Genomic DNA, 14,275 nt, shown 5'->3' with positions numbered 1-14,275 from the left:
CAAATTTGGGTTCAGAGATGCATCTTTTCAGTGTAGATGCACAATTGAGATAAGAAACAACTCCTGTGTGACTTTTAGTCCTCTATTCATATTATTCTTTTCTGTAGGTGATTTAATTAATTTACCTCTCCATTAACAACTATGCTCTGGTTCCTATAATGTAGGTCAACTAATTAAGATATATAAAAATATTTCCCCAAGGTCATTTGTTTTGGGAACAGTGAATATGGGACAATTCCTTTTATGTGAAGAGTTCAGATCGTTTCAGAAGAAGCAAAATATTATAAATGGCGACTTTGGTGGTGAAATATATTTCTAACAAAGATGCAGTCCTTCTGCTCAGAGGAACTTCCATAACAGCTGGAGCAAATCCATTAGACATTGCAGCAGGCACTACAATAACTTCAGTAAAGGGCACGAATTTTGAGATGGGGTGGAGTGTATTACCTAAGTCCCTTATGCTTCTCAAAGTTACTTAGTTGGGGTTTGTTTGCAGCCATGAAATGTATTTTAAGAACTATCGTTCCTGTGAGGCATTGCTCTCACTGGAAAAAACAAACAAACAAAAAAAGAGTACAGGGCAGAGAAATCAGAACTGTTGTCTGTATCAACTAACAAATACTGTATCAACTAACAACAAGTTCTGTTGAAACAAATGTTCTTACATCCAGAATGTTCTTTTATTACATTTTAGGAGGTAAAGTACAGCAACTGACTCATTACTCAAATTTCATTTGAGCTGTTGCACAACCTCAGTTAAGAATACTTTTCAATTGAAAAAGGCCTTTTTAGCACTATGAGAAACAACAAAAAAAAATTCCTCTTAAATGCAGTTATGTAGGTGGAATGTAAGTTTCTTCTACTCAGCTATTGGCATGCTGTCATTTCTTTTCATTCCATAGCATCAAGATAATTTTGAGATTTTATAATTAGACCAGCCTTGGAATTTCTTGTAGTGATTTCTAATTCAAAATTGGATGTGATATTTATTGCTGATTCTTCTTCTACTGCCACAGTGAGACTTTCGTCATATACTACCTACAAAGAAGATATCATTGCAAAAAAAATATAGTCTTGTTAAAATTTATTTACATTCAGAAATAGGAATTTCACAGTGCTTTGAACTAGCCAGAGTGCTGGACCAGAGAGATTTTTACCACTGTGCTCATTTTTGCAAGACAGTAAATTATTCCCTCTGACTTCCCTTAAGTCTATCCAGTGCTGATATTTTTTCTGTGATTATGTTTCCATGACACTGCACACAGGTTCTTTCAGTCCTTATTATTATGTTTGAAGCCTTGGGTATTAAAAGGACCAGTATTTTCAATTTAAGTAGCTCTATATCTATATTAGATAAATTTATAAAAGTGATGAGAGTGTTTTTTTAGTTAATTTATTAAATTAAATATTTTTCTCTTGCATACCCATTTTCTGCTCTTCTGGCTGTTGAAAATACTCCATCTAATGTTCCATCTCCTAGGCACCATATGTTTTTGTAGGACAGGTATGGAGAGCTCCTGCATGAGTGCCATTTCTGCTGGTTCCACACCTGTCATGCAGTCAGGTTTTCACCAGCACAATAATTTGGGAGCACCAGTTATGTTTTATGCTGGGGGTTCTTTTCAGAAAAGCTCCCTGGTTTCAATCTAATTGGTGGCTTCAATTCCTCTTCTGAGAAAAGACTCCTTATCAGGACAGACAGGTGTGATAGCAAATCCTGGCATAGAAACAGGATCTGTGAGTGGAAGTGAGCCAATGAGTTTGTTAGAGAAACACAGCTATGGAAACAAAAATCCTGAATTAGTTTATATTGTCATCTGAGCAGGATGCACAAATAGTAACTGTATGAGGACAAAGCAATTGAGATTTAGCTAGAGGAGATATTAATAGGTTGTGGTAATCTCTACATAATATTCCTGCTTAGTGTTTCATTATACTGGATAGGGTTTTTTAAGGCAGCACATATCACAGCACAGAAACCATTCTGCCAAAATTATTGTGACAGAGACTTGCAGAATGACCTGACAACCCTGGGGCGCTTGGTCAGCCGTTCAATTATGTTACTTTTTCCTTCTGTCGTTAAAGAAGAGGGAAGGAGAAAGAGTTACTGAGATGAAATTGTCTGATATGTGTCTGCTTTATGGTCACTGTGGTGGGGCCCTTCCTAGAAGTGTGCTCTCAGTTACCCGAAGAAGCCAGCTCAGATAAATACCTATGACTGAATTTTGTTGCAACAACACAATACAGTGCAGGGTAAGTTTATACTTATAACAACAATGCTGCTAATTGCTATTTGCACAGTCCAAAGTGATATAAATAGCTACCTTTGATCTAAATACCAGCACAGGCAGGAGCTGATAGAGAAATGCATTTCTAAAAGTCAAGGGTGATAGGTAAGAGCAGAGTTTACCTCAGTTTCAAGGTTTCACTTACAACCTTGGCTAAAAACAGGTCTTTTCCCAACGCTTTGTTGTCCGTTGCAGCTCCTACATTCTAACCCTTGTTGAGGAACTTCCTCTGTGAAATAATTTTTTTCCTCACTGCAGCACGGCATGACTGACTTCCCGGAGACAGCACTATTGACAAAGCAGAAATAGTTTTTTATTACTCTCTCCTTTCTTATCATCCCTGTCGTGCTGGCACTTCAGGGCTTCTCAAAGCTGAGAGACATGGAAAGTGGCTCAATGTGTGAGATCTTAGTGGTGCTGCAGGGCCACAGGATATCACAGCTGCTGAAGTGAGAAAAAACAGCCCAAATGGCACCTCTGTAAAATCCCCCTTGTGGGAAATGTGGTCTTGGTGTGTCCAAGGCCACAATGTTTCCTTAGAAACCCAGATCAATCATTCAAGGAAATGTGAGCCACTTCATGCAGTGAATTAATTTCCATACCAAGAAGTTTCCTTTGCTGGAGGAACATCTGACAACATCATATCAGTGAGCCTGTGTGTGATCCCTGCCACAAAGACACCCAGATTCTGCCAAGCAGGGGTGGCAGCAGGAGCCCTGCCATACTCAGGGCTTTGCCAGGTCAGTGGTGGCTGAGCTTCCTCTGCTAGGACAGGTTTAACTCCCTCCACAGAGTGAAAGCTGGCCTTGACCTCCTGAGCAGTGTTTCACGTCACTATTTCCATGCCAGGAAAGCTACTGAGTCAGGTATTTCTGGGACCAGAATATTCTACCTTTATCTAGTTCTGGTGGTTTGGTGAGTCTCTTTGTTTCATGGGGGAAGGAGCAAGTATACTTGAGTGGAACAAGTTTTACTAGCAACAGGATGCCTACAGATAGGACCTTAGGGATTTCTCAGATTCTGACCTTTAGGTCAGATGCCTAATCCTTTACCATCCCTGCTGAGATGGCCAGTTTGCTTGGGAATGATCCTGGTGAGGAGTTATCCTTGTCGGATCTGCCCATAAACTTCAGCGAGCTCAGAGTTTTGTTGTGCTTGGACTGCTGCCATGCAAACCTCAAATCCTTGTAAAATTTCTCTGAAATGAATGAACAATACAGTGTGGAAGTTCTCTCCTGCCCCTTTACCTCACACATCCCAGTTACACCAGAAATTACTTCTAACCTAGTCATGCATGTCAAAGGGGAAAAGGGGATGGGAAGAGCTGCCTGTGACAATAATCCTCTCTGTTGCTGCCTCATATTTTTGTTAAATGTGATACTGGCAGCAGGTGTGTGCTAAGCTCCCCTCATTGCCCATGACAGTCATGGAGCAGCTCCAGTCCTGGCACAATCAGCAGTGGAACATTTTGGGGGAGGTCTCCCAAACTGTGGACACCTGAGTGGGAGCAGAGTCACCAGGAGCCCACAGCCAGTGCAAGAGTGACCAATGGGACCTGAGTGTGGCCAGGGGAGCACTGGTACAGCCTCACCCACTGCCTACCTTCTGATAGACACTGCAACTTAAGGCATTATGCCAAGGCAGCTATGAAATCCCAGCTATTTTATAACAAAATTTGAAACATCAGTTGAAGGTAAGGTCTGGTTTTCTCAGTATTCATAATGTTTCTCAAAAAGCAGACCATAAGGGAGTAATAGCTTTTGAGACCTGAATAAGTGGTCCCCAGCTAGCCTACAAAACCACATTCCTTGAAAAAGGATTGGGGAAGTCCAAAGGAAACCAGTGAATCTATTGTAGTAGCCAAGTAATATTTTAGTCAGTGCTTTTGCATTTCAAGCTGCAAGCTGAAATGTAGCTATTTGATTTTCAAATGCTTGGCCAAACCATTCAAATGAGGCTTTATCAGAAGTGTGATTGTTTGTTTAACCTCAAAAAGGACATCCTAAAAAATTGTGGAGAATGAGGAAATCCCCTTATAGTGGATGCAACAGTACAGTCATGACTCAGGATCTAAAGGGCTGGTGGGGTCTGGCTGATGGGGTGGCTGTTGTGTGACACACAAAGCCAGGTAGCCAGGTCTGGCTGATGGTGTGGCTGTTGTGTGACACTCAAAGACAGGTAGCCAGGTCTGGCTGATGGGGTGGCTGTTGTGTGACACACAAAGCCAGGTAGCCAGGTCTGGCTGATGATGTGACAAACAAAGCCAGGTAGCCAGGCACAGGCAGTGTGTGCAGGGAGATGCTGGATGAATGCTCCTGCTGGTATCGATGCCAAGAGTTGCCTACACTTTCCTGGCCTCAGGTTGTGTGCTGCTCATGGCTGGCCACACTCCAGTTCCTCTAGATGTTATTCCCTACTGTCCTTCTGGGGATGTGTTTTGGCTCGAGGTAGCCATGCTTAAAGACTCTTGAGAAGCACAGGCCAGGAAAAGAACACCAGGTGCTTGTCCTTTCCTACTGCTCACACCTCTGGAGGAGCTACCCTGAAAACTTTGTTTATAACACTAATAAAGACAACTAGATAATATGGGATATTTGATGCATAAAAACATGAGAGACCTAATGCAATTTTATTTTAAAATCTAATTAGTTATTTGTTCAAAAGTGAATTGGTCACATTCATGTTTCTGTGAAATAAGTCAGGCATCTTCAAAATATATGTCTTCAAGTTACTTAGGAGCATTAAACTAATATTAGAAATGAAATGTTCAAAACATAGTAAAAGTATTTTACTCTAATCTACTTTCATATTTTCAGACTGACATCATCTTATTGCCTATTTTTGCAATGTATTAAAGGATGGAAGTCTAGCCACTGATTTTGTTTATTTTATAAAAGAAATTAAACAGAAACATTAGCGTAGTTCTGATGTATAGTTTCATTTTATTCAGTATTAGTTATTCGTGGAAAATAAACCTTTTTTTTTTCTTCTTCTTGGGAATTTTTTTTCCAATTTGCAGGAATAAAAATGACAGAAAAATCCAAGCTGAAGTTTTAAATTAGCTGAAAAAAATTACAGTCCAAGATGTGCTTAGGTCTTTTAATCTTATCAACAAGGCCCAGGATTGAGGAACTGAGAAATGACCTTCAGAGGGTTTTTGTGTGTAGTCAAAGGCATAAACAGGAATATGTAAGGAATACTATTTTTTTTTTCTTTCTCATGTGCTTGGTTAACACTATGACTCTCTACCTTCTTGTCTTTCAGCCACATAATCAATGAGCTGATAGAAACAGAACGGGTTTATGTAGAAGAACTTCAAAGTATAATAGAGGTAAGAAACTCTTCTGAAATTACTTTTTAGTGCTTAATCTCTAAGTCATCACTGCAGGTGCACATCCTTCATGGGCTGAGCACTCCCACCTCCTGTTTATAACACACAGGCTGTGTTGGCAAGATAGCTCAGCCTTGGAGATGGATAATAGGAAGGATGTTGTGAACATCCTTCCTCAGGCCTTAAAGGAAAAAGCACCTTCTCTGGCCCGAGCCCACAGAATGACAATTTGCATGGTTCTGAAAGTTATGGACAGAGAGAGTTAATAATGTCTTTTCAAAATATTACTAATAGGTCTCAGAAGCAGCACTTTGATGTCCATGGGGCCAGCCACTAAATTCTGTGAATCTGCATTTGGAAAATGATTGACGAAAAAGGAAGGCACCCCTCCTGCTCTTCTTTATTGTCCCATGTTGTTCTTGAACACAGAAAAAAAAGCTCATGCTGCAAATATAATTCTTGAACTTTTGAAAACTATAGGATACCAGCATATTCAGTGTGTGTGGAGTCTGAGGTCCCCAATCTGTGGGAGGACAGAAGCTGAGTAGGGATCAATCATGCTTATATTTGGGTGGGACTTTTGGGACGTGTGGTTGATTCTTTATTGCATTTGTTCCATGGGAGCTGGCAGCTCTGGTAATTGATGTATTACTCTTGAGTTTAAAATCCGAATGTTCTTTTCTCAAAGTTATAATTGAAGAAACACAATACAGCTTTTACAAGAAACAAAAAAAATAGTCCAACAAATAAATCCAAACTAACTCTTGTGCAATGAAGCAGCGTAGCAGAAAGATATCTGCCTGTCAATCTTAGCAGTCCCCATCCCTACATGACCCAAATGGCTTTTGAATCCTAGAGACATAATTTTATCTATTTTTTCTCAAGCTTGTGACCTGTTCATTTGTGGTTAAAATGTGTTTGCACAGTTACAGGGTAAAATCTCTGGGGAAAATCAGAAGCATCAGGAATTCATGGGAGCAACAAAGCAGCAGGCATGGGAGAAGCTTTGTTTGCTCTGTGGAGAACAAAAGCACATGAACTTTGGGGCTTTCCAGTGCCTTGAACACAGTACTTCTTCCCTGGTAAAAACAGTCTGGTTTTATTTTCCACTCTTGCCTGCAGGGATACGCTTCAGAAATGGACAATCCCAATTTAGTACATCTGATTCCATCTGCACTTCAGAACAAGAAGGAAATTCTTTTTGGGAACCTCCCAGAAATCTACTATTTCCACAACAGGTACCTGGGAACTGGTGGTTGTCCTGCATCCTTGGGTGCCACCATCACGTCCAGTGCTTTTCTGTTGGGTGCTTTCTCATGCTTATACCTACACTGGCAGGAAAAGTCATCCTCACTTGGTCTCTGTGTGTATCCTGTAAAACCCACGTGTAGAGAACACCTCCAAGATCATCTATTTCATCTTTTGTTTGGGTGAAGATTGTACTCTTTGTGCATTTACTAGTGATTTCCCCTGGCAGGTTCCATTTTGAATGTCACCTGTGGTCAGTATATTACCACCTCTCTTGGTACACTGGAAGACGTCACAGGACTAAATCCTGATACTTTCTGTCTGGCAAGACACCTTTGTGAGGAAGTTTTCTTAGTGTTCAGCTAATTTGTCCTATGTTTCTGTTATCAGATCAGAAGATGTTCTATATTTGATAGCACTTTTCTTTTTATCCCTCATATAAGATCACAAACTTTCCCAGAAGCCATGTCCATACTGTGGATAAGGAAACCCAGAGCCCATAACTACAGAATATAAGTTATGAACAAGATAAACCCTTTTGCAATCAGCTTTCAAAACACAAAGCTTAGGGCTACTTCTATAAATGTCTTGCTTTTCCTAGCCTTGCTTAAGCAAGACTGGCTGTAACCAAAGGGGGAATTGAGGAACTCTTTTGAATAATAATTGCCTGTAAGATGTAACAAATAGTTGAACAGAATAAATTAAAAAAATCTCTTTTGCAAGTCTTAATATTATGCCAGAGTAGTTAATACATAGTAGAAAAAGCTATTTTCCAGTTTATATATTATTTTCAAAGATTGTGTCTTCCACTCGGAGAAAGATATTCCTCTCCCTTTGCAAGCCCACTCTTTCTTTCCCTAAAGGTTTAGTGCATTGACTGTCACTGCAGAAGCCTTTGGACTACATCCCATATTTTCACTGCTTGCTGATTGAGCAACTGCCTCTGACAGAGCATTCCTGTCTTTTCTAGCTGTTCTGAAAAATCCTCATACCCAAATGGAAAGCAGGTATTTGGGCTGCACATTAGAAACAAATTTCAACAGCCAGAGGAATCAGATGTAGCAGATAAAATATGATAATATTTGTGATTTAGGGAATCAGGTGGCAGCCACATCCCATTTTTCTAAAATATATATTTCTTGATGTGTTACCTTCCCCACTGAATCCTCATATTCCAGAAATGAAAGCTTTAAGTTGGATTTACACAAGCTAACATACAATGTGAATGGGATTTTACATTACTCTTTCTCTTTTTTCTTCCTCTCAGGATTTTCCTTAAGGAGATAGAAAATTGCATTGAAAACCCTGAGCTTCTTGCCCGATGCTTTTTGAAAAGAGTAAGTATATCCTTTTTCAGGTTTGAATGAGTATCTATGGTCTTATCCTACAGTATTTACAGATTTAGTCTCATCTTTTCAGCCTGTTTGCTTTTGTGAATGAGGGAAACTCCTCTAAGCAGATACTCCCATATTAAGCCACAGTTACCAAGCATATATTCTGATATCTGACCCTTTACCTGGTTTACTGACAGGAAGAGATCTGTTACCAGTGCTTTACAAGTATTTTAAGTCCCATTTAAAAGAAAAAACCCAAAAAATAACAGAGATTCAAATGTTTGACATGCTTTTCATATCAGACATATCTATAGCAGGAGAATGATGTAACCCAGACACCACCCTGCAGTAAATAAGCAGAGGATGGTGTCACAGCAGGTTGCTCTGAGTGCAGACAACACATCCTGTTCCTGCTTTATCTTATCTCTCTCTTCTCTGCACAATTCAGGACACTTGGTCCCCTAGAACTGTCCCAGCTCTGCTGCTGTCCTGCATGGACCCCACCATCCCCATAAGACTCTGTGAGGTCGATTCCCTTTATTTCTCCACACAACTCACCAAGTGGGATTCTCCCCTCTGCTGAGGTGACTCTCAGTGCCCAAGTGCTGCAGCTCTCTCCAAGAGCTGCCTGTGATGTCCCTCCTCCACCCCCACTCAGCCTGACCATTAGTTCTTTCCTGCAACACAACCAAAGGTGCTTGTTTATATAGCACTCCTTCAGGGGCCCTATTAATGAAAAAAAAAATCTGTTTTGGTGGTTTGCTACTGCTTTCAGAGTTTGACAAAACTGTGTGAATAAGGCTCTGTGTTTTGCACAGGAAATGGAAGTGGCAGGAGAAATGGGAAAGTCTGTCCACTGTAGTCAAAGGTACCTCCTGCTTCTACTGTATACTACAGGCAGCATTTGCTGCTTTTCCAGAGTACGCATTAAATACAGCCATGTTTGGATGAACCAGTCAGAGGTGCTGAGCACTGCCACATTACTAAGGTTTAATGGGAATTTGAGCATGTGATACTTGCAAAGGGTATGCTTCCAATTTACAAACAGGTCAGGCTGGAGAGAATCACGCAAGTGTAAATGTGATTATATGTCCATTGAATTATTTTCTGTTCAACAACTCAGCATTTAGAGCTTGAGTAAATGACACTACTAAGGCATATGTTGTTAGCCTAGGATTCAGATACTGGGCAGGAAAATACTGTGGTGAAATCATTATGCAAATGAGGAAAAGCAGTCTTTGAAGAATGCAGACCTCTGAAACCAAGAAATGTAAAATAGTCCATGTGCTGCATATATCCATAAAGAATGCAGCTAAATAAAAATTCTTGATATAGAAATGTAGAAATGTTCTGATTCTGCAGGAGGTTCAAATTCTATATTTAAGTATTGTAGCTTGTCTCTCTGTAAAAACAGCTGTTAAGCGCAATTCTCCTCACTATTATACCAATATGAAAACAGCACTAAAGCAGGGATTCAGGTATGAAGTGAAAGAAAATCAGTCCTTCCATCACCTTAGCTCATCAGTTTCTGTGGCCTCATCAAACCACACTAAATCTATCTAATAAGAGGTTAAATCATGCATTTGCTTTCTCCCTGTTTCAAATTTCACACTAAGAAAGCACAAGCTTCTCTCTTGAGATGTCTCTGCTCACACAGTAGCACCTTTGATTCCTGCCCTTATGTTCTGTTTTTAGAAGAAGCCACATAAAGTCCAGAAATGTGTTGTTTCTGTTGGACTGCCTTTGGGAGGCACAAACAAAAGTCTGGTTGTGTGTTTGTGCTCCCTATGATTTGGCAGCTTTTTATGCCTTCCTGCTGAGCAGTGGCTTCTGGCTGGCCCGTGAGTTACGGCCGTGCTTGCAATGACAGGGGCAAACAGAAGCAGCTGCTGTTCCAAGTGATGCTGAGCTCTGGGAGGAGCTCACACTCTTCAGGTTGTCCCCCTTTGTATGGGTGTGACCGTCCTTCTACAACAACAGGCTGGGTCTATGATTGGAAACAGACAATTTTTTAAAAATTCATACTTTGAAGAGTTTTACTCTGTCTGATCACACTGGGCCTTTTGAGCCCTGATTCCAGAGCTGCTTGAAAGTATCCTGAGAGCTGCAGTGAGACACTCTGGTGCCAGAGTCACTCCATCCCCTGCCAGCCATTCCTCTGCCATGGCCCCACACACCTTCCCAGCTCCACCAATGCCACCTGGGCTGCTGTCAGCATGAATGTGAACCCTGCATCTCAGGTGATGGGAGAAACAGCCTGTGGAGTCTCTCTCTGGCTTTGTCTCCTGGAACATGGCAGCAAAATCTGGTAAAAGAGGAGCCAGAAATGCCTTTCTTGTTCTCCCTCCCACTTTGCCTGACCTCGTTTAGGGCATGATCTTCAGAGGAGCTAAATTACAAGTGAGCCAGCTCAACTTTACCCACATGGCAGCTATTTTGCCATCACCAAGATGCCTGACCTTCCTTACAGCTATGTGGTCAAGGACTACGCAGCATTCAAAGGCAGGAGGGATGTGCACTGAATTCCTTTCAGAATGGTCTTCTGGTGCTTTATCAGAAACAGGAGGGACACTCTGGGCTGATCTGCTTTCCAAAGGGCTGAGAAGAAGGAAACCTTACCAAACCAAGGCAAGAATGCCCAGGATGGAACCAAAGGTGTCAGACTGCTTACCAGAATGTGCCAGGTGATGTGTCTGGCAGGAGTGATTCACTGTGGATTACCACTCTTCACTTATTCATATTGCTAACCTTAAAAAAGGGAATAGTTTAATAGGAGCCAGCAGTTGGAACATTTGGTCATTCAGGGAGAAAGAAGCATTTAGAAAAGAAATCTACCTGTGAAAGAACAGTAGCAGCTGACCAAAAACCTGTGAGCTGGATTCAAAGGTCTAAATTCTGGGCTAATGCAAAAACTATCCATAAATCAGCAGTCAAAAAGATAATTGGAACTGTGCATACATGCCATGTGCATTGGAACTTACAGAGCTGTCAGGGTCCAAATCAGTGGAAAGGAAAAGCTTTGCAGGAGAGAGGAGCATGGTGTAAAAGTACCAGCAAGAAGTCAGAACCTTTGCATGTGAAAATAGAGATGTGTGGAATATTTAAGACTGGGATTTGAATAATTAGACAATCAATTATTTCTTGGCATTTTAAAGTCTGAGCCTAATTCTATTCATAACACTATTGCAAAACTTAAAGCTGTAATTAAATATGTAAGTATCACCCTTAGCAGGTGTCAGTGATTTAGGCAGCAGTAGATTGCACTGGCATAGGGTGGTTCCACTATGGCAAATTACTGGTAAATTGTTGGTTATTGTACCTTTTCTTTAAGTTTAAATTGGTTCTTTTCTCTTATTCCTGATAGTTCTCTTGTCTGTTGCTCTCTCTGCTCTTCTTACCCAGTCCAGTTAGGTTTCTGTGGGCTAGGATGAGATTGTAATGCTTGATTATGCTTTGTTGCTATTTTTAGTTCTGTGGGGTTTACCCTCTGCTAACTTCCCTCCAGGGCAACATGTACAAACAAATTATATTTTTGTGAAGAAAACTCTGCACCTGTTTTGAAACAGAACCATAAATATTCTATGGAGTTGCAACAGAAGAGGTTTTTGTGTTGCATAATCCTTGACACAGTGTAGTGTTAGGTGGCACAGCTCTGATTTCCCAGCTGATTCATCAGGGTGATGTCAGGATGGGTCTGTAGAGGAAGACAGTAGCAATGCTGATTTCTTCTGGTAATTGTATAGAAGGAAGTGATTTCCCTGCAGCAGGAGTGCATGGGAACTGCCTGGTGGGCTGAAAGCACAGAGGAATTATCTGGGAATTGCTGAGATTTATTTTTGGTGTTTGCTTTGCTTTGCTGAGGTCACATCCAGCAGGGTAGGTACAGATGAAGGTGGGAAGTTCCCGCTGGTCGGGCACAGCCCTGCTCAGGAGCCCCATGGCACTGCCCCGTGGCCACCCGGGGGCACAGGCAGCAAGCCCAGGACCTGGCAGGGGAACACCCAGGACCTGGCAGGGGAACACCCATCTCTGCATCCACCTGCAGAGCCCAGGCAGCCCAGAACACCCTCTCCAGGCTTTTGTAGAGATTGTCTCTGTTTTCACGGAAGTCAGGGAGATTTTTGCCATGGACCTCAGTGAGAGCACTTGGAGTGTAGTCAAAGCTAAATAAAGTGAATCCACCCACTTCTAATTTGGAGAGGACAAGGTTTAAGCACATCCCCCTGCCTGGCCTGGGACATCATCATGAAAAACTTCCTCCTTTTTAACTTGTCCTTGTACTGTTGAAAGCCAACAATATTTTTGAAGTGTGTTGAACTGGTAAACCTTAGTCATCATTAACAATTACAGTCTGTGCAAATATTATTAATAAAATTGTTAATAAAGCTTAAATTTCTAATGTTTCTTTTTCTTTTTGTTTTGTTTCGGTTTTTTCTCAAACCATCAATTCACCTCCCTGAAAAAGATACTGGTTTTGCTGTTAGATTATTTATCTTCCAGTCTACAGTCTCCTTGCTTTGTATGAAAAGTGAGGAAAAATAATTCTCACTTTCAGGTGTATTTAACTTAATTAGAAGTAAAAATCAGGTTTAGTGGTTACAGTATGTTTTTTACAGTTATTCCACGTAATAATTACTTCATGTCTTAGGATGGAAGGTAAGAAAAAGTGTGATTCAAGAAAGACACTCTGAATTCTTTTTCCTTCCCTTACCTAAACTCTTCTTTTTTTGTAGAAGGAGGACCTCCAAATATATGAAAAGTACTGTCAGAACAAACCAAGGTCTGAAGCTCTCTGGAGACAGTGTGGAGACAGCATCTTTTTTCAGGTGGAATTTCATTGCAGACTAGCAGTGCAAGGCCCTCAAAGCTCATTTTCCCTGTGTATCTCTATTCTTTAGGGAACCTAGAGTAAAAGACACACTTTCCTGCATGCTTCTTACACTGATGGCAGATTGGCAGGTGCCCAGTGTGTGTCAAGGTGTTCTCTACAGGAGACTGGGCAGGTAGAGCAGTGGGTAGATTTCCTGGACAGGAGCCTGGCTCTGCAGGCTATACCCACACCAAAAAGTGCTGGCTGCTTTGCAACTCCCAGCTGATTGCAATCTCATCAGCAGGGAATGCCAGATTTCAACACCAAGTGGAACCTGAACATTAGCTCTTGTTTAGATCTATTTTCACTGTGGGATAAGGAACCCAGAAATTTCTATGCAAATGGAACAAATTTGTCTCTCAATTAATTCACAGATTTATGATCTTCAGATTGTGAAATGATAGTGATCTTGGTGACTTGCCTGTGTTTCAATAAACAATTTTATTTTTCTTCCATGTTGTCTCCTGCAGGAATGTCAGCGTAAATTGGATCATAAGCTCTCACTTGATGCTTATCTCTTAAAGCCAGTTCAGAGAATCACCAAGTACCAGCTGCTGCTAAAGGTAAGTTCTCCATGACAGTGCAGAGAATTCCAATGTATGGCTTGTTTTACTTCCAGAATTGCATATCAGTCAGGAGTACCTGGATATAAATGCTCACCCAGTTCTTCAGCAAATAACTCAGCATTTTTCAGTTGCAAAATGGTAGAAAACAATCTTCTACAGGGACTTCCTGTTCCCAGTCTATTTTAGATTTTAGATTAGGCTTTTTCCCCATAGTTCCCAATCTATTTTAGATTGGGAGCTGCTATTATTTAGCAGTACTTATACTAAGTAATAGCAGTATACTATTACATGTATAGCTTTCTCTATATAAAATATTTTACTACATTTTTTAAGATAGTAAGTATTTTATTTTCTTACTTATTTTTTATTTCTCTTTAAACAGAAATTGAGCTTGTCTTTATTGTGTCAGTATATGGTTTTACAATTTGAAAACAGGAACTGATGCCTTAAATCCTGTCAGTAACATCTGTCCCTCTTTAACAAAACTCTTTCAGCTCCCTGAAGTAATAGTTTCCCATGGTTGTGACTCAAACCTTTCAGAGGGAGCCACTCCCTTTTGCTGCTTCTTTTTAAAAGACACAGCCAGGAACAAATTGTCATTTTTCCACAGAGTGAATATGTGAACTTCCTCTTGATTG

The 14,275-nt window shown here is 40.8% G+C and overlaps 1 protein-coding gene across 1 annotated transcript in view; it reads left to right on the top strand.

Annotated features, from left to right (window-relative positions):
* MCF2L2 (MCF.2 cell line derived transforming sequence-like 2) overlaps positions 1–14,275 on the top strand; it is a 117,444-nt gene that overhangs the window by 71,631 nt on the left and 31,538 nt on the right. The window contains exons 16-20 of the mRNA XM_041467836.1: positions 5,553–5,619; positions 6,742–6,857; positions 8,135–8,204; positions 12,935–13,027; positions 13,542–13,634. Coding sequence (XP_041323770.1) covers positions 5,553–5,619; positions 6,742–6,857; positions 8,135–8,204; positions 12,935–13,027; positions 13,542–13,634 — 439 coding nt within the window. The remainder of the gene's footprint in view (positions 1–5,552; positions 5,620–6,741; positions 6,858–8,134; positions 8,205–12,934; positions 13,028–13,541; positions 13,635–14,275) is intronic.

The sequence above is a fragment of the Pyrgilauda ruficollis genome, unplaced genomic scaffold (assembly GCF_017590135.1).
Source record: "Pyrgilauda ruficollis isolate IOZ18807 unplaced genomic scaffold, ASM1759013v1 scaffold21, whole genome shotgun sequence".
NCBI lineage: Eukaryota > Metazoa > Chordata > Aves > Passeriformes > Passeridae > Pyrgilauda > Pyrgilauda ruficollis.
The sequence above is the reverse complement of the archived record's forward strand: the minus strand, read 5'-3'. Positions and strand labels throughout refer to the sequence as shown.